Source organism: Salvia splendens, chromosome 3 (genome assembly GCF_004379255.2).
Source record: "Salvia splendens isolate huo1 chromosome 3, SspV2, whole genome shotgun sequence".
NCBI classification, from domain to species: Eukaryota; Viridiplantae; Streptophyta; class Magnoliopsida; order Lamiales; family Lamiaceae; genus Salvia; species Salvia splendens.
In genome coordinates, this window is record NC_056034.1 from 32,929,330 (window position 1) to 32,950,323 (window position 20,994).

At 35.8% G+C, this 20,994-nt stretch overlaps 1 protein-coding gene across 1 annotated transcript; it reads left to right on the forward strand.

Moving 5' to 3' along the window:
* Positions 1–17,652: 17,652 nt before the first annotated feature.
* LOC121795709 (probable LRR receptor-like serine/threonine-protein kinase At2g24230) lies at positions 17,653–20,791 on the forward strand. The gene is made up of 2 exons (XM_042194290.1): positions 17,653–17,790; positions 17,929–20,791. The coding sequence occupies exon 2, from the start codon at positions 18,040–18,042 to the stop codon at positions 20,620–20,622; it is 2,583 nt and encodes an 860-aa protein (XP_042050224.1). The 5' UTR covers positions 17,653–17,790; positions 17,929–18,039; the 3' UTR covers positions 20,623–20,791.
* Positions 20,792–20,994: the final 203 nt, after the last annotated feature.

Sequence of the window (20,994 nt, forward strand, 5' to 3'; positions counted from 1 at the left end):
ATATATGTGTTAACGTTAACTTGATTATCGAAAATATTAAAAATTTAATAGTGAACTACGTAAATAGTCTCTGAACTATGCGTTTTGCACGCAAACGGTACCTAAACTTTAAAAATATCATGGGTAGTCTCTGAACTAAGGTGTAATCACATTTATGGTACTTTTGCACTATTTATCACAATTTTACACCAAAAAAGCCCCCAATGCATAAAGTGCATTTTTGGACTTTCATATCTAGGCACTGAATATGATATTTTCTCTATCTCTCCTTTGAGCATCAGATATGATATTTTCTTATAGTTTGAATACCTAAAATGATACTACCACCGTCCAACATTAAGTGTCACATTTAATGTAAGCACGAGTTTTAAGAAATATAAAGAAAAGTGGGTTGAATAGTTAGTAGATTATGGGTTCCACTTATATATATAGGGAGATGATCATATGATAACCCCCAATTTGTGTGATAACCCTATAACCAAATCTGGACCACACATATTTTCTAATCATGTGGTTCAGATTCAAACTTAGCTTTCTTTCATAAAGAAGGCGCATAGGGTAAATATGTCATTTCCCTCATTTAATTTCTGAATTTCGCTCGTGATAAAATGATAACATGATAAAATGATACTCACAGCAGATAAAATGATACTTCTGACCTATAAAATGATAAAATGATACTCGCAGCAGATAAAATGATAAAATGATACTCACAGCAGATAAAATGATACTTTTGACCTATAAAATGATAAAATGATACTCGCAGCATATAAAATGATACTTCAGACCTATAAAATGAAAAAATGATACTTGCAGCAGATAAAATGATACTTCTGACTGATAAAATGATAATCTTGGGTGATTATCCTCCGATGGTGGTGTAATTATAGTTTTACAATCAAGATTAATTTAGCTATAAATCAAAATTATTTTACAATCAAAATTAATTTAGCTATAAATTATTTTAAAATTAGATTTATAGTTTTAATTTTATAATTAATTTATTTAAGAACTTTATAGTATTTTTTATTTAAATTTTTACTTTATAATAAAAAGAGAGAAAGATGATTTAACATAAAGTGATTGAAAAAGTCAAATAAAAAATATCATTTTGGGTATTCAAACTATAAGAAAATATCATATCCAATACTCAAAAGAGAGATAGAGAAAATATCATATTCAGTACCTATATATGAAAGTTCAAAAATGCTCTTCATGCATTGGGGCATTTTTGGTGCAAAATTGTGATAAATAGTGAAAAAGTACCAAAAATGTGATTACACCTTAGTTCAGGGACTACCCTTGATATTTTTAAAGTTCACGTACCGTTTGCGTGCGAAACGCATAGTTCAAGGACCATTTGCGTAGTTCACTCAAAATTTAAATAATATTACTACATTTTATCATTTGAACATATGCAATTAGGAACATATGAAATTACCTTTAATTTGATATATATTTTGTGAGAAAATAGTTTAAATCTAGATAGTTATATAGTTCAAAGTTTTGAGATAATTTTTAGAAGAGGGAACATCTTTTATAGTCCATGAACTTTGTCAAAGTGGAGTATCATTTTAGGTCCGTGACCTTTGAAAATATCATTTGAGGTCCATCAACTATAAGTTAATATCAATCGAAGTACTCTTTTACTATTTCCAAGTTTTTTTGGATGAAAATACCCTCAATACCTTAAATGGTGTATATTTTTATTAAACTTATCACATACTCATATTTTTTATAAATATCTTTACTATATTTTTTATGAATTTTCTAAATATAATTTGACCTTCAATATGATCACCTAATTTTGTGACATGCAAGAAAAGTTCATTCTTCAACTTTTTATAATTAAATAATTTAAAAATATTTTTAAGGTATGGATACTCGTAAAAATTAATGTAACAATCAATATACAATACTTGAAGAATTATTTAATTATAAAAATTTGAAGAATGAACTTTTTTTGCATCTCACAAAATTAAGTGATAATATTGAAGGTCAAATTATATTTAGAAAATTCGTCAAAAATATATAGTGAAGATATTTATAAAAAATATGAGTATGTGATAAGTTTAATAAAAATATACACCTACGGTATTTTCGTTCGATAAAACTTGGACATAGTAAAAAAGTACTCCGATTAATATTAACTCATAGTTGACGAACCTAAAATGATATTTTCAAAGTTCACGGACCTAAAATGATACTTTGATGAAGTTTATGAACCAAAAAAGATGTTCCATCTTTTTAGAAAGAGGTTTTAGAAAGAAGGAACATTTTTATTGGACTACTTTTTCGACTATCATTTTTGGTCCATAATGTTTGAAAATATCTTTTGAGATACGTCTATTTCGACTTAATATCATTTGAACTACTTTTTAATTTCTATGGACGTAAATACCCTTAAGGCCATGAAGGACAATTTAGTCTATTTACTTTCTCTTCTTTATAATATTTAATTTCTTTCCCTTTCATTCTTCTTACACTTCTTCCTTCTCTCTCTAGTTCATTATCTCAATCGGACATGTCCAAGTCGATTGCTACACCAATGCATCAAACACAAGAATCCTAATTCCCTTTTTCCCACATCAATTTGAAGAATTTGATGCTTTGAATTCTTTAAATTGGTGTGTAAATCGACTTGGACAGGGATGATTGAGATCAGGAAGAAGAGAAAAAAGAAAGAAAGGGAAATAAATTAAATATTTTAATAAAGAGAAAGTAAATAGACTAAATTGCCTTTCATGACCTTAAGGGTATTTGTATTCAAAATTTTTTTTAAAAAAAATAGCTCAAATGATATTAAGTCGAAGTTGACGGATCTGAAAAAATACTTTTAAACATTATGGACTAAAAATGATAGTTTAGCAAAATTCGTGGACTAAAAAAAATATTCCCTCTTTTAAAAATTATTTGGTTATAACTAACAAAATTCTGTATATTAATATTCTTGGTTAACATTATTTACACACCAAATTGGCATTAGTATATTTTAATTGGCATTGTTAAAAAACTAGTTGACATCGCGGGAAAATTGATATCAATCATTTATTACCCTCTACAATTAATTAAGCTATTGTCCACAAATCCATGTTTGCCAGTAGCCTTGATAAATAAAAAAATTAGTCTCTTCGTTCTATAGTATTGGAAGCGTTTCTTTACGACACGCAATTTAAGAAAAAATGTGTTAACTAAGTTAATAAAGAAGAATAAAGTAAGAAATGAAAAAAGTTGATAAATGAAGAGAGAATAAAATAAGAGAAATTAAGATAAGAGAGAAGAAATCTTTTGCTAGAAAAGGAAATGACTACACTATTATGGAACATACAAAAATGGCAAAATGACTCCAATACTGCGGAACGAAGGGAGTATATATCTACATTCGAAAAAGTAAAGCAATTTTTAAGAGTTTACCAAATTTACTAACATTTATAGATGTTAATTAAGAGTTGTGATCAATGTCGAACCTTTCTTAAAGACCAAACTAGAGACCAAATTAGGGCCATCCATTTTCTTAATCTTCTGGTTAGGATTAATTTACAATTAATTTAATATTTTATTCAATAAATACTTTTTTATTTTAATTTTTTTAAATTTTTTTTAAAATTTTGTTTTTTTCAATAAAAACTTGCTGGAGTAAATAATGAACTATATTCACTACATAATGAACTAAATGAACGTATGTTCATTACATACCGAATTTACTTCAACTGAAAGATAATTATGTCATAACACATTATGAACTAATAAACTAATGGAATGAAGTAATAGCATGACTGAATGAAGTAATAAGTCATTACTATAAAAAAAAAGTCCATTACTACTGTTTGACGTTTAACACAGTTAACATTGTATTTCAATAAAATGTCATATTTACTTCATTACTAACGTTCATTTGGTTCATTATTTATTGAATATAGTTCATTACTACCGCTTAACGTTTAACACTAAAATTTGTTGTATCATTAGTATATTTCAATACCTTGTCAAAATTACTTCATAACATACTTCATTTAGTTCATTATTTAGTGAATATAGTTCATTATTTACTCCGGCAAGTTTTTATTGAATAAAATAAATTTAAAAAGTAAAAAAAATTTAAAAATTTAATTTTTTTTAAAAAAATTAAAACTAAAAGAAAAAGTTTTTATTGAATAAAATATTAAATTAATTGTAAATTAATTCTAACCTCAAGACTAAGAAAATGGAGGGCCCTAATTTGGTCTCTAGTTCGATTTTTAAGACTGGATTTGTGGATAATGGGACTCGATAGATACCAGCATAATTGATATAGAGTTGTGATCAATGTCAAACCTTTCTAAAAGACTAAACTAGAGACCAAATCTCATCCATCCATTAATCACATCCAATGGTTATTAATAATCAAATATTATCTGATTTTTTTATTGATATAATGGTAATTTTGGAAGATCAAATCTCTCTTTCTCCATCCTTCCTTCATCTCACAGCTGTCTTCCCTTTGCGACGCCGCTGCTGTCTCGGAGAAGGTCTCGCTGCCGCTGCTGTTGGTGGTCTCGCTGCCGCTGCTGTTGGCGTTCAGCCGCCATTGCTGTTCAGTTTGTGGAACAACCAACAGTCTGTACTCTGTCGCCTCGCTCCAGGCTGTTAGTCACTGAGCAGCACTCAGCGCCACTGCCGTCACGGTGTAGTCAGCAGCTCGCCCGTCACGTTTCTGCAGCCGGAAAACAGAAAGAAATCTTCACCGCCGACGTAATTCAGTATGCAGGCTAGGAGAGTCATTTTTCGGCTTGAATACATGGTGCAATTTGTTGATGATTGCGCTGCGGCGTCAACCACGTGGATAGATTGGTTGTGGTAAAAATGTTGGAAGATCACCTAGAATATTCTGCACAATCAAGGAGAAGATTATGAGGACTCAAGGAAGAAATCAATCACAAGAAATTAGGAAGTTTTTTGTACACGTTTTACCTTATTTGGAGTGTTACCTTGTATAGTCTCTTCCTAGGCCTACATAAACATGTACAATGCAATGTGAATAACATAACAGAAATTATCCCAATTCTTAATTTCTACATGGTACCAGAGCAGGTTAGGCTCAGAAAACCTTCATCATAGCCCCAAAGAATACCTCTCTCGACCGAAACGGCGAGAAGAACAAACCAGCCAGGAAAATGGCAGACGACAAACCAGAAACAACCGAACCTATTGCCGAGAAAATCAGATCAAGCAAGAGTGTTACCATAGCCTTCAAACTGAATGGCTCAAACTATTCACTGTGGGCACGATTAATGAAAGTGTCCATAGGCAGCCGAGGAGTCTACCACAATCAGGAGTCCCGTCTCCACCACAGCCGGGAGAGAAAGGATATACCGATTGGGAGGAGATAGACCTAATAGTCTTCTCCTGGATTATTGACAACATGGAAACCAACATCATCGCTGATTTCGCACATCACCAAACGACGAAGGCACTGTGGGATACACTCGCCGTAACTTTTGCAAGTTCGGCGGACTCGTATCTCATATATGACCTGCGAGACAAAGAGAGCAGAATTATACAAGGAGATTCAACATTGGAGGCTTACTGGAGCAGACTCCATGGGCTATGGATCGACATCGATCGATACCCACACAAGACGGTTAATTGCTGTGACAAAGGAATATAGCAATACCGGGACATCAAATCCGAATTAAGGCTATTCAAATTTCTCACCGGATTGAACGAGAAGTACTACTGGATCCGATGCGAGATCCTCAAGGAGGATCCCTACCCCTCAGCCGACGTAGCGTATGGATGGGTGAAACGGGAGGCGGCTCGACTCAAGATCATGTCGCCGGCATCCGATTCGACCTCCATCACCGTCGAAAAGGAGACATCATCGGGGGTCGGATTCGGATTTGGAGCTCGAGAGTACCGCCCATCACAGCCGCAAAACAGAGGACAACCACAGATGCCACGCTCCGCCGCCAACCGCCGGGGAAACAACAGACCGGACAGATCAAGACTATGGTGCTCCTACTGTGGAATGCACAAGCACACAAAGGAAACTTGCTTCCAATTAGTGGGGTATCCAGAATGGTGGGAGGAAGAGAAAGCCGGTAAGGCCAAGGTCGCCATCGGAACCAATGGCGGAGGCCGAAACCAGACGGAGGGAAGCCAAGAGGCGGCGGCTTTCCAGGAGAAGAGGCCTGATACCGGTGGTCTCCCAACCGGCGGTGGCGGGCGAGGCGAGAATAGCGGCGGTGGAGGGAAGACGGCAGAGGCGATGATCGCCTCTCTCAGACTGGACAGCGGCGGAGAAGTCGGAGGTAAAGGGTTGGGGGTTTCGAACCCTAACCCTAATGAAACTAATCTTGCAGATTTTGAATATTATGGAAAACAACCCCATCCTAATAATTGTTTTAGGAATCGCCCCCAGCTTAGTGATAATTGCAGAACTGACCCCATTATTTGCAAAAACTCATTTGCACCCTTAGAAAATTCATCATATGTTTTTGAGGCCCAAGATTGTGATATTGTTAATGACACGGGATGGATCTTTGACTGTGGGGCGACCGACACTATGTCATACGACAGAAATGATTTTTTGGAAATTCATAAGACTCCTAAGTCGCATATAAAAACTGCAAATGGAGGAGTAACACCAGTTGAAGGGGCGGGAACTATATAAATTTTTCCTAATGTTCATATTCCCAATTGCCTCTATGTGCCTAGATTATCTCAGAAGTTAATGTCAATTAGTCATGTGACTAAGGATTTAAATTGTTCTATGCTGATGCACCCAAACTTCTGTATGTTACAGGATATCCGGACGGGGAAGATTATTGGACGTGGCACTGAAAGTCGTGGGCTCTACTTTGTGGATGAGATTGCTCGACGAGATGGTGCGGCGATGCTTGCTCACGGATCCACTAATCAAGATACTTGGCTCTGGCACCGACGGATGGGCCATACCTCTCTGGGTTATTTGAAATCTTTATTTCCTAAACTTTTTGTTCCTAAAAACTTCTCTTGTGAAGCATGTGTTTTGGCCAAGAGCCACCGAAACTCGTTTAAACCAAATGATACTCGTGTTGACACTGTTTTTTCCCTAATTCATTCTGATGTGTGGGGCCCAACGCCTATAGGAACTAGTTTTGGTTTTAAATACTTTTTGATATTTGTTGATGATTGCAGTAGAGCTACTTGGGTTTATTTTATGTAACATAAGTCTGAAGTTTATGACAAATTCGTACAGTTTTATAAAATGGTCCAAACTCAATTTCAGACATCTGTCAAAATCCTACGATCTGATAATGGGGGGTAATTTTTAAACAGTTCCATGACAAAAATTTTTGACGACAATGGGTTAGTACACCAGACTTCCTGTTCCCACACACCAGAACAAAACGGGGTGGCAGAACGGAAAAATCGAATCATCCTTGAAATGACCCGAGCCATCCTATTTGACTCAAAAGTACCTCCATCGTTTTGGCCTGAAGCCGTAGCCACCTCAGTTTACCTTCTAAATCGACTTCCCACAAAGATATTAAACCGAAAAACCCCTCTAGATCACCTTTCTACCTTAACCAAAATTCCCTCAGCCTTATCCTTACCACCAAAAACCTTTGGTTGTTCTGTTTATGTCCACGTTCCCAAACATGAAAGAAATAAATTTTACCCGTGTGCAATTAAGTGCGTTTTTATAGGATATGGAATTAACCAGAAGGGCTATAGATGTTATGACCCCAAAACCAAACGGGTTATTACCACCATGAACTGCAACTTCCTTGAAACCGAATTCTTCTACCACCTTGGGACTCAGGGGGAGAGTGTGAGACAGGGGGAGACCCAAGAAAATGACCCCCTTCGGTGGTATCTGCCAAGTAACTTTGATTCGGATCCAACAGAGCAAGCTGGCACTATTCCTGAGCCGATCCCGTCCGCAGAGACGATCCCGACAATGCTTCCACCACGTTCCTCTGATCCAACCGTAACGGAATCTGAGGTAATATCTAATCCAAATCATGAAAATTCAGATATTATTCCTGACTCACTTGGTACAGAAGTAGAAGAGGAAGAAGATACTACTATTGATCAGGACACAGAGCAGTACGTGCTTCCTCCACGAAGTACAAGAGGAATTTCTCCCAAGAGATACTCCCCAGAACGGATAGGGAGGAAAAACAGATACTCTGTGGCCAACTTTACCGAAGCCAACATATCCAAAATGGCAAAGGCATTTCATGCAGCCCTGTGTGAAGAAGAAATTCCTAGAACCTTTGAAGAAGCCTTCAAAATCAAGGACTGGAGGAAGGCAATGCTCGTCGAAATGAGAGCACTGAAACGAAATGGTACTTGGGAAGTAGGCTCATTACCCGATGGGAAACATACAGTTGGCTGTAGATGGGTCTTCACAATTAAACAGAGACCAGATGGGAGCATTGAGCGATACAAGGCTCGATTGGTGGCAAAGGGGTACACGCAGACTAAGGGAGTTGATTATTCAGAGACGTTCTCCCCAGTTGCAAAAATGAACACTGTAAGAGTCTTACTATCTATTGCAGCAAACAAAGACTGGCCACTTCATCAGTATGACGTCACCAATGCATTTCTTCATGGAGAATTGAAGGATCCTATCTATATGGAGGCCCCGCCTGGCTTCACAGAGGAATTTGGACAATGCAAGGTATGCAAGTTAAAGAAAACTCTATATGGGTTGAAGCAGTCCCCGAGAGCTTGGTCCGGGAGATTCACGGAGGTAATGAAACGATACGGCTATCAGCAGAGTAACTCAGACCACACCCTGTTCATCAAACGGAGAGAAGAAAAGATCACATGTCTAATAATTTATGTGGATGATATGATCATTACAGGGGATGATGCAGAGAAAATAAACTATCTCAAAGGGCATTTGGCTACAGAGTTTGAGATGAAGAATCTAGGAGATCTTAAATATTTCCTTGGGATCGAAGTACTCAGATCTGGAAAAGGGATCTTCATTAGTCAACGAAAGTATGTCCTTGACCTCTTGACGGAAATAGGAATGCTCGAGTGCAAACCAGCAGATACTCCCATGATGCAGAATCATGGCCTTCAAATAATCAAAGGAGCAACGCCAACTGATCGGGGAAGATACCAAAGGCTAGTAGGGAAACTCACCTATTTATCCCACACTCGGCCCGACATTGCATATGCAGTTGGGGTACTTAGTCAGTTTATGCATAACCCACAGGACGAGCATTGGGAGGCAGCACTTAGAGTGGTGCGCTACCTAAAGTGAACCACCGGACATGGAGTACTGTTCTGGAAAAACGGACATCTCGACATTCATGGATACACTGATGCAGATTGGGCAGGGAATCCGGTTGATAGACGGTCGACAGGAGGATACTTCACGCTTGTGGGTGGTAATTTGGTCACTTGGAGGAGCAAGAAGCAGAAAGTAGTGGCACTATCAAGTGCAGAGGCAGAATTCCGAGGAATCAAAAGTGGACTCACTGAAATCCTTTGGCTTAGGAGGGTAATGAAGGAACTAAACCTCGAATCACAAAAGACGTGCAAATTACTCTGTGACAATAAGGCCGCGATTAGTATTTTAGAAAATCCGGTGCAACACGATAGAACCAAACACGTCGAGATTGATCGACATTTCATAAAGGATAACCTTGAAGAGAAGATAGTAGAAATCCCATATGTGAAATCCGAATACCAACTAGCGGACATCTTGACCAAAGCCGTATCTGCAAAGAACTTTCAAGAAGTTTTGAGCAAGTTAAGGTTCGGAAATCCCGTCACTTAACTTGAGGGGGGGTGTTGGAAGATCACCTAGAATATTCTGCACAATCAAGGAGAAGATTATGAGGAATCAAGGAAGAAATCAATGACAAGAAATTAGGAAGTTTTTTGTACACGTTTTACCTTATTTGGAGTGTTACCTTGTATAGTCTCTTTCTAGGCCTACATAAACATGTACAATGCAATGTGAATAACATAACAGAAATTATCCTAATTCTTAATTTCTACAAAAAAATGTCTTTGATTATATACTCATTTTCCGAGAGGTGTAGAAGTGGAAATCCGGTGCTGCTGCAGTTGATCGCGAAGACTGGGAAGCCGCAGTAGGATTGTTGTCTTTGTTGAGATGGAAGGAAAAATGGGTAGCTTATGTTGGGACCGTTGCCACAACTCGCCGGCGCGCAGGCTTCGTATCGGTAGTCTGCTCCATGGCAGATTTTGGAGTTGGAGGAGATGATGATGATGAGAGATAATATGCAGGGAGAGAAAGTGTGGAGGTTGTCTGTATTCATGTCTAAATTCTTGGTATAAAAGTGAACGTCTGCCTTCAATTTTTAACTACTTGTTTGCCAAATAATCCAGCGGCACCAAATTGACTAAATCACTCCTTCATTTGACTAGATCACTGCTTCATTTTATTCTATTCTATTATTTCATTCAAATAGTTTTATCACTTCATTCGAATAGATTATTACTTTAAGGGATTCTTGAGCATATGAGAAAGAATGATCACTACTTCATTAATAGGATTTTAACAAGTATACCACTTCATCACAATAGAATTTTACTTCATTGAACTTCAATTGAGTTATTACTTCAGTCCATTACCTTATTAAATGAGGTTATAACTTCATTAACATTGACATAAATCATAATAAAGAATAAATACTTCATTTTGAAAACACTTCGCACAGTCTATTCGCTTTAAATTTTGTAAAAATGTTAAACAAATTCAAATTGAAAGTGGAATGAAGTAATAATCTACTGGAATGAAGTAATTAACTATTGGAATAAAGTAATAAATCTACTGGATGAAGTAATAAACTATAAAAGTAATTTGACAAAAATACCCTCGGTTGAAGTAATTTGACTACCTAATGAATGCGAAAATTTTCACTACATCATCTCATCTCATCCATTAAAAACTAGATCTAAGGGCCCTAATTTGATCTCTAGTTCATTATTTAAGACTAGATTTATAAATAATGAGACTCGATTAATTAATACTATATTTTTTAAAATTAGGAGATCAGGGGTTCAAATTCGTAAACGTTTTCATATGTTCGATTTGGACCAACAATATTATCTCTATCATCACGTTTTTGCGGCAAAGAAAAATAAATGAATAAGGTCGAATCACATGTGACAAGAAATACCTATACAAAATTCGTACTTGTCTCCTTGTTTCTAGTAATACCAATATAATTAGGTAGTACTATGAAGCATCTCAATATCTAAAACTACATTAAATGCGTAAAGCAGAAATCAATAAGGCCATCATATTAAAGTATCCGTATATAAATTGATTAATTCATACATTTAAACATTGGCGTAGTTACAAAATAATACACTCTTCGTCCCACAATAAAATTATTTTTTTATAAAGTAAAGGCTCAAACCACATATCAAAAGAGTGAGCAAGTAAAAACCAATCCAGTCTAATAAAAACCAAACTAGCTAAGGCAGCAAAAAACACCTATGACAATAATAAGAGTCTAATTTTACTATTTTCGTCAGTCCCACGATAAGAGTCCGATTTCACTTTACCATAAATGATAACTAGACCCACGTTCCATCAACTTATTCCACTCATATTTTATTATAAAACTAATATATATAAATGAGACTCACATTCCATTTACTTATTCAACCAATTTTTCTTTAAAATTCTTAAAATCCATGCCTAAATCAAATATGACTCCTACCGTATGATAAATGAAGTACTATACAGGCTAGTTTTATAATTTTACTTGAAAATATAATTTATACTCCCCCGTCCCATAGAAATAGGCCATTTGATATGGGCACGAGTTTAAATGCATAATTGGTAAAGTAAGAGAAAAGAAGAAAAAATAGTTGAGATTGTATAGTGGATAGTGAGATCTATAAATAATAAAATAAAAGAGAATGATAAAAAGATTGTCATAAATGGATATGGACTATTTGTATGAGATGAACGCAAAAGGAAATATGGCTTATTTCTATGAGATGGAGGAAGTATTTATATACTCATAAAAAAATACAATGAAAATTAGTGATGATATAATATGATTCCAACCAATTATTTTTGAAGTAAAATCAAGAATGGGAAGTTAGAGAGGTGGTAGCTGGGGAAAAAATTGTGGTTATGATTTACTTCTTGTTTTTAAAAAGTGTTGCCTTTATTTTTTTCGCAGCCATCAAGTTGGCTGAAATAGAGCCACGAAAATTTGACTGTAGAGAGCCCACTTAATCAATAACATTTTTGAAGCCCTATAAAACTAAAGATTGGACCACACATAAATGTAAATCACTTCCAACACCATGCCATGGACCCATTTGATTTTGACTCATTGGTGGTTGGGTTATTCATGATTTTTATTAGATAGTATATATGGTTGGCAATTATTTATTATAACTAGTAAATAATTAATTGAACAATAAATCAAAACTTAGAGTTTGTTAAAAACACTAATTTATCTTTTTAAATACACCACATTCGCTTAAAAAAATGTTATCATTGGCGTCCCTACTAATTTAAGATATATAAATGGAAGTGTCTTATAAATGTAAAACATTAAGAGATTACTGTAATTAACAAATTTGTTCTTATTGAAGGACGTTTTTAAATATATTCTGACAGAGTTGTGATCAATGTAGAACAAATTTTAAAGAGAAATAGAGATCAAATTTGAGCCATTAGATCTAGTTTTTTGGATGAGATGCGTTGTTGCGTAAATTATTTCGGTCTTCTTTACAAGCTCATTTTACTTCATTGTATTAGGTTTATTACTTCATTTCGGTACATAATACCTTGAAACTACAGTATGTTTTTACTTACTTCCAGTAGGTTTTGAAATGATTCAACACATGCTTCATTTGAATTCATTGACATGGGTTTTTACTTTATTCACTTTAAAAAATGCAATTTATTCCAGTAGGTTTACTACTTCATTCAGGAACGTTATTACTTCATTGGAAAAAGTTTTTTACTTCATTTCAGTAGGACTTCAAATACTTCTACACATACTTCATTCAAATAGTTTATTACACTATTCCATTTGCTTATTACACCATTCAATCATTTCATTTTTTTCAGCGTTGTGGCGGCGATGATAGACATTGTACAAAGAAAGAACGGTACGCGACGGCGAAACCGCCTTTACGTACTAGAATAAAGTAATAATCCTATTGGAATGAAGTAAAACCTACTGGAATGAAGTAATATATTTTGGAATGAAGTTAAATCTTCGTAATATGTTAGTATGACTTATTTGCCCTAGGATGAATTAAAATAGACTCGGAATAAAGACGAAAATAATTTATAAATTTGCGCATTTCATCTTTAAAAAAACTACATCTAAAACCCCTAATTTGATATGGTTCTGTGGTTCAGCAATAAGAAGTTGATTTAATATAATGGGACTCTATTCTGACATATGTAATTGCGTTCCCAATTTTCCTTATAAAATGAATATTAAAAAATATTGTATTCTTAGCTTAAACACGTTTTCTTTTGCATTTGCATTCTAAATTTTGGTTATTTTTAAAAGTTTTCTAGCATAAATAAGTGTCTCTCGAATTTGTGTCTCCTTGTAAAGATGAGCTTGTTGTTGCAATAAACGCTTAATTTATCTCCATAAATTAGTAGTGTGTATTAATTGACTTGACAGGTTTGAATACAATTGAGTTGGGGACCAAATTATGTTGGTGTCGTTGTTAGTGAACTCCTAGATAGTGAATCATCAACTTTTTTTATTTCTTTATTCTTTTAGTAATAAAATAGGGAGTATTACATATTGACAAATTCCTACGAATATTCCTTTTACAATTGTAATGATAGAATAACTCATAGCACGAATTTAAAATTTGAATGAACTAGGCCTTTCAACATTACGATTTCTTTCAACTTTTATTAGAAAAATGCAAAAAATCAACTTTTGAAGAACCACGACTTTTAATTATTTATAAAGTTGTGTTATATGGCATAGTTTTAGGATACTGAAGAAAAACTGAACAATACTTTAGTTGGAAATTAATTGTGGCTATGTATATTGGGAACAAATTAAATGCTCGATCTTAAGGCCACGGGTTCAAACCCGTCTATCTGTCGAGAGACTTTCAGTCTTAATCCACAAATCAGGTCAAGTAGAATTAGTCGAATCCCGTCAAAACGGGTTCGGTAAATCTGTGGTCAAACAAAAAAAAATAATATATGCTCGCTATTTTTTATGACCGATATACGCTATTGTAAGTAATCAAGAAGATCCTCATGTATAATGTATAATATCTTCCAACCAAATAGTCCAACAAAGCACATGAATTGCTTTATATTAGCCCAACATTCGCAATCCAAAATCTTAATAGCCCACAACAGAAGCGCATCTCTCAATATATATTATAATTCATCCTTTGCTTTTTTATCTCCGGCTCGAGGTGAGCATCCTTGCAATAAAGCATCCTTTCGTCCCAAATACGCTTCACTTTTGAACTCGTTTTAAAAAAATAATACTCCATCTGTTCCATAGTAGATGTCACACTTAGGAAATGACACAGGATTTTAGAAGATGTTATTTGTGTGTTAAGTGGTGAGAGAAAATATAATTTTATAATTGATGCGAGAAGAAACTTTTTCCAAGAAAAGAAATGTGACATCTTTTGTGGGACAAACTAAAAAGGAAAGTGTGACATCTACTATGGGACGGAGGAAGTATAGTCCCAATTTTGATCCGTTCGCGAATAGGAGTCTCGGTTAATAGTTACTATAAATGGTAAAAAGACCACACATTCCACTAATTCATTCCACTCACATATCATTTAAAACTAAGAACATCTCCAAGGAAAGAAGGTATATAGAAAAAGGTATATCATGTATTTACCTTCTTAAAAATTAAAATATACCCTTCTAAAAAGTAATATGTTTCAAAAGGAAAATGTATATAGAAAGGTAAATTATTTTTTAAAAATAAAATAATAGTACAAAATGCATTAAAAACATAAAGTGTAATACCATCTTAAATATCTTTCCACTTAGAGAATGATTTTTCATGAAAAGAAGACAAATATGGTAGCCATTGATGGGGAGGTGAAGATATCTCTTCAAAATGGGAAAAGTTATAATACCTTCTCAAATACTTCTCCTATTGGAGAATGATTTTTCATGAAAAAAAGGTTAATATAGTGGTTATATTAGTTTGCCTCTTGAAAGCTGGAATGTTTATATTCTCGCTCAAGTACGAAACAACAAATAAACGCAGATTGATCAAGAAGGCACTGACCAACTGATCAAGACAACTTCTCGACAATCCACTTATCGTCGGGTGTGCAAACAAGAACGAGAATGGCTTTCAAAACCTTAACCCATAATACTATTTACTAGTAAAAGGAAGTAAGTGTCGAATCCCACAGATATGAGGTGTTTTCACATTTGTTGTTGACATGTGGGAGATGGCTGTTGTCATGCTTCAAGAGTGGGTTAAGTTTAATCTACTGGACTCAACTTCTGAGACTAACTTCTATCTAACGGATCAACTTAAACTAGACTGGTCTTAAACTGACTGACTACTCCTAGCTCCTAATTGATCAACCTAGAAATTAACTTGATTAAACTGAGAGATTCATATTGCACTTTCTCAAAATGACTAAACAAGGGTTACAGTAAAAGTGGGGACCAGATCCCTTAGCTAACAAACATCAGAAAAGCTGTCCAAAACTAAATGAGAATAAAGCTGCAATTCTGGATCTGAACGAGTATAATAATAAAGCGTCTCGCTTATATTCTCTCTCTTACTTTACATTATATCCATTTTAACTATTTTATGTTATTTTTCTAAAACGAGTATAATAATAAAGTGTCTCGCTTATGATGGAACAGATGGAATATTTATTTACTTATCTGTAAGTTTGTTTTTCAAGATGAGCACAAAAGAAGTTTTGGTACTCACTTTGAAAATAAAAGCATAATAACACTTGTAACACTATTCCACATTATTCCATTCACTATTCACTATGCACTTTTATCCAAGGTAAGGGCATCCATAATGGGACGGATGTCTCGGTGGACATCCCAACGGACTTCCCAAAAACACCTTCTGTCACGTCATAAGGACATCCCACTACACAATGGCGGACGTCCCGGAAAGCCGCGAAACTCCGGTGTCCGCAGCGGACGCCCGTATCCGTATGCATGCTGCCTAATGGCGGACGTCCCGCGCGGACGTCCGGCACGCCGGTGCGACGTCCGCGGGGACATCCGACATTGTGGATGCTCTAAAAGAGTATTTAACTAACTAATCTCTTACTCCCTCCGTCTCTAAAGAATATGTATTTTGGGTTTGACACGTGTTTTAATGCAAAATTGATAAAGTAAGAGAGAAAAAGTAATTAAAGTATTGTTAGTGGAGAATGGGTCCCACATTATTAGAGAGAAAATAGTTTACAAAATTGAAAAATGTATATTCTCGTGGGACGTACTAAAAAAAGAAAAATTGCATATTCTTGCGAGACGGAGATAGTATTTTGCAGGAGCATAACTAGAAATGGAGCACTGGTTGCTCGAAAACGCCATATTTCCTCTTTGTATTCATCGATTTAAAAACACCAAATTCATTTCTCAACTGTAACGGAATAATTTTAGTAATTATAGATTAAAATAATAGTGGGACGTCACATTAATCCATAATTTAAATCAATAATTTTGTTTCCTCTTAAAGATCTACCCAAGGTTATATACTCCTACGAAGAATAAATTAGTCATAATTATATATTACTAAAAATAAATCCAAATTAAAGTAGTATAATTTATTCTATAAATTTTTTTTTTCATTTTAAATATACAATCATATAAATCACAAATCTCGAAAGTAGTTATTATTCAAATACTATATTAAGCATACTTCTTATTTTCTTTCGTTCTATTGTAATATTCATATTCTTTCGTATTTTAGGCAAAAATATCTCAAAAAGTCTTGATATCGATTTGCCAAAATGATTATAAAATATTTTCACAACATACACAACTATGTGACCAAATTTTATACAATCAAAAACTAATTTATTTGAAAAAAATTAGATTTATTTATGCATTTAATTAAAATATATGGATGCATATATAGTACATGGAAAGTGCATAATATTGTGGTCATATATTTATGATTTTTGTATAATTTTTTTACTTTTTTGGAATCATAAATGTAATTAGTGCATACTTTAATTCAAATTTTAAAAATAATAGAAAAGAAATTCAAATATAAAAATAAAAAATGAGGTTAAAGGCTAATAAGTCTTTTTAACTTGTCCACTTATTATATTTATTATTTTAATATATAATTAATATATCAAATTATTAATATAACTTTATTTTGGTTGTATAAAATTTGGTTATTTATCATCATTCCAATAAAAATCCAGGACTAATACGATATCTACTTCCCAAATTACATCATTCCCAATCATGGTAGACCATTAATTACACAAACATTTTTTCATCTTATTAATGACATAATCACAGAATCACAAGAGTCGCAAAAACATAGTAGTAGTATCTTTAATTTTCCACCCAAAATCTCATTAATTATTTGATTGCCAATCCAGAAAATGATGGTTTCTTTCCTTAGATATTTCAGTCATTTATGAATCCCAACTAACGACTCCAAACGCGGTAAGTTTATTTCCAAAAAATACAATTGTGTAAAGTCCCAACTCACACTAAACTGTAACCCATTATTTTCATTGCATTAAAAAATGACTATTTGAGAGGAGGTTTGATGTTTCTTTGTCATAAAAAATTTCAGTCAGTTAGAGCTGTTGGCTTCTTGCAAGAAAACCAAGCAGGTATGCTAATGCTCTAATAATCTCTCTCTACACTCTATTGTTGGTTGAACTTTAATGACACTGTGAATAAAACTCTTTAACTTCACTATTTTATCTGTTTTCTGGCGGTGGAGGTGGACTTATTGGTGTTTTTTTCAGGCTGCAGAAAAACCGCTACATAGCCATAAATGGGGCAAGATTCTTGGTCTTGATATTTTGAAGATTTCAAGATTTGATTTTTTTTGTGTGCTTGGAGCCATTTCTCACAAAATGGGTGTTGGGATATTCTGTTACTACTCCTTTTTAGTGGTGACTCTATTAATTTGGCCTTTGGTTTGCCAACAACCCAACACAGATGAGTCATTTCTCCTTGAATTCTTTGAAAAAATGGGCTTAAACCCACCCCACAAGTATGGCTATTCTGGCTCTTTGTGTTCATGGAGAGGTGTGGTTTGTGATGATGGGGGAGAAAATGTTGTGAAGCTAGAAGCTTCGGGAGTGGGTTTATCTGGTGTGATTCCTGACACAACTATTGGGAAATTGACAAAGCTTGAATCTTTGGATCTTAGCAGTAACAAGATTACCACCTTGCCTTCTGATTTTTGGAGTTTGGGTTCTCTCATAAAGCTTAATCTTTCACACAACCAAATTTCTGGGAGTCTTTCTAGTAACATAGGAAATTTTGGGAACCTTCAAAGTTTGGACCTTTCATTCAACATATTTAATGGGAGCATCCCAGAAACATTCAGTTCTTTGTCAAAGTTGGAGTCTTTGAATCTCAGTGACAATGGGTTTGAATCCAGTGTCCCATTAGGAATCTTGCAGTGTTTGAATTTAGTTTCTGTTGATCTGTCTGAAAACAATCTCAATGGGTCTCTTCCTAGTGGCTTTGCTGCTGCATTGCCACTGCTCAAGTTCTTGAGCTTGGCAGAAAACGAGGTTGTTGGTCGGGATTCGGACTTTACTGGGATGAAATCGGTGAGCTATCTGAATCTCTCTGGGAACTTGTTCAAGGGTTCCGTTTTAGGTGTGTTTGAAGGGGCATTGGAGGTGGTGGATTTGAGCAGGAATCAGTTTCAAGGCCACATTCCACCTCAGGTAAATCCCACCTCCACTTTCAATTGGTCGAATTTGCTGTATTTGGATATGTCGGAGAATGAGTTGAGTGGTGAGCTTTTCTTCACTGGATTGCATCACTCTATGAAGCTTAGACACCTTAACCTTGCACACAACAGATTCACCAAACAGGACTTGTTTATCAATGCTGATGTGCTCACACATTTAGACTATCTGAATTTGTCTGCAACCGGTTTGGTTGGTGAGATTCCTAGCAACATCTCAAGCCTAACTAGTTTAGCAACCCTTGATCTCTCTGATAACCATCTCAGCAGCCACATTCCGCCTCTCGTGTCGAAGAGCCTCAAATTTCTCGACCTTTCACACAACAATCTAACAGGAGATATCCCATTGGTGGTGATGGATGAACTCCATCATATGGATAGCTTCAATTTCTCTTACAACAACCTTAGCTTTTGTGGGTCCCGGTTCCCACCGGAAACTCTTCAAGCTTCGTTCATAGGATCAACTAATAGCTGCCCCATTGCTGCCAACCCGGACTTCTTCAAGAAAAAAGCTCCAATGCATAGAGGGCTAAAGATTGCTCTGGCTCTGACCATCTCCATGGTGTTTTTGCTCGTGGGGTTGCTTGTGCTAGCATTTAGGTGTCGTAGAAAAACAAGAACGTGGGCGGTGAAGCAGGATTCTTACAAGGAGGAGCAGACCGTCGTCTCCGGGCCCTTCTCGTTTCAGACAGATTCAACCACTTGGGTGGCTGATGTTAAGCAGGCAACATCAGTGCCCGTAGTCATCTTTGAGAAGCCCTTGCTGAATTTTACATTCGCGGACTTGTTGTCTGCGACCTCTCATTTTGATAGGGGCACGTTGCTGGCAGAAGGGAGATTCGGGCCTGTCTACGGTGGATTGATGCCTGGGGGGTTACACGTTGCTGTTAAGGTTTTGGTTCATGGTTCCACGATGACAGACCACGAAGCTGCAAGGGAGCTTGAGTATCTCGGTCGAATCAAGCACCCTAATCTCGTTCCATTAACGGGATATTGCTTGGCTGGTGAGCAGAGGATTGCTATCTATGACTACATGGAGAACGGGAACTTGCAGAACTTGCTACACGATCTGCCACTCGGGATTCAAAGGACGGAAGATTGGAGCACAGACACATGGGAAGATGAGAACAACGGGATACAAAACGTTGGCCCTGAAGGGTCACTAATAACATGGAGGTTCAGGCATAAGGTCGCGCTTGGCACTGCTCGTGCACTTGCGTTCCTCCATCATGGCTGCATCCCTCCCATCATCCACAGAGACGTCAAAGCAAGCAGCGTCTATCTGGACTCAAACTTAGAGCCAAGGCTATCAGATTTCGGGATTTCAAAGATTTTTGGAAATGGAAGCGAAGATGAGATTGCTCGTGCATCCCCGGGGTATCTGCCACCAGAGTTTCTCGAGCAAGAAGGCAGCTCCTCACCGATGGCGCCAACGCCCATGTCAGACATATATGGATTCGGAGTAATCTTATTCGAGCTCATCACCGGGAAGAAGCCGGTTGAGGATGGTTATCAAGAAGCAAACTTAACTAGTTGGGTGAGGGGACTAGTGAGGAGGGACGAGGCATCACGAGCTATCGACCCCAAGATCCGTGGGACTGCACCAGACGCGCAGATCATTGAGGCTTTGAAGATCGGGTACCTTTGCACGGCCGAAATCCCTTCCAAGAGGCCAAGCATGCAACAGGTAGTTGGCCTGCTCAAGGATCTTGAACAAATTACACTACAGTAAACACATTTTGAACAAAATCATGCTCTAATTTCTTTTTATCAATTCCTTGTCTAGTTTATTTTTAGTATCACGAGCTCTATGGCGTCATGATTAGATGATTGTATATCATTTTGAGTTTTGCTTTCCTGACATTCTATCTATTATCCTCACCACTCTTTCATTGTACAAACTCTGGGGAATCTTACCAAGGTTGAGCTACTCGCATCTCACTTGCAATATTTTAATAACAATGAATAACTCTATAACTGCTGAAAATTAAATAATTAGAAATGTGTAATTGAGGACAATGGTGAATTGGGCACTTCGATAGTTTTTTTTTGCATAATACCAGTATTCCCTCTGTCCCAAATAAATTGAGTAAAAACTTTTAGG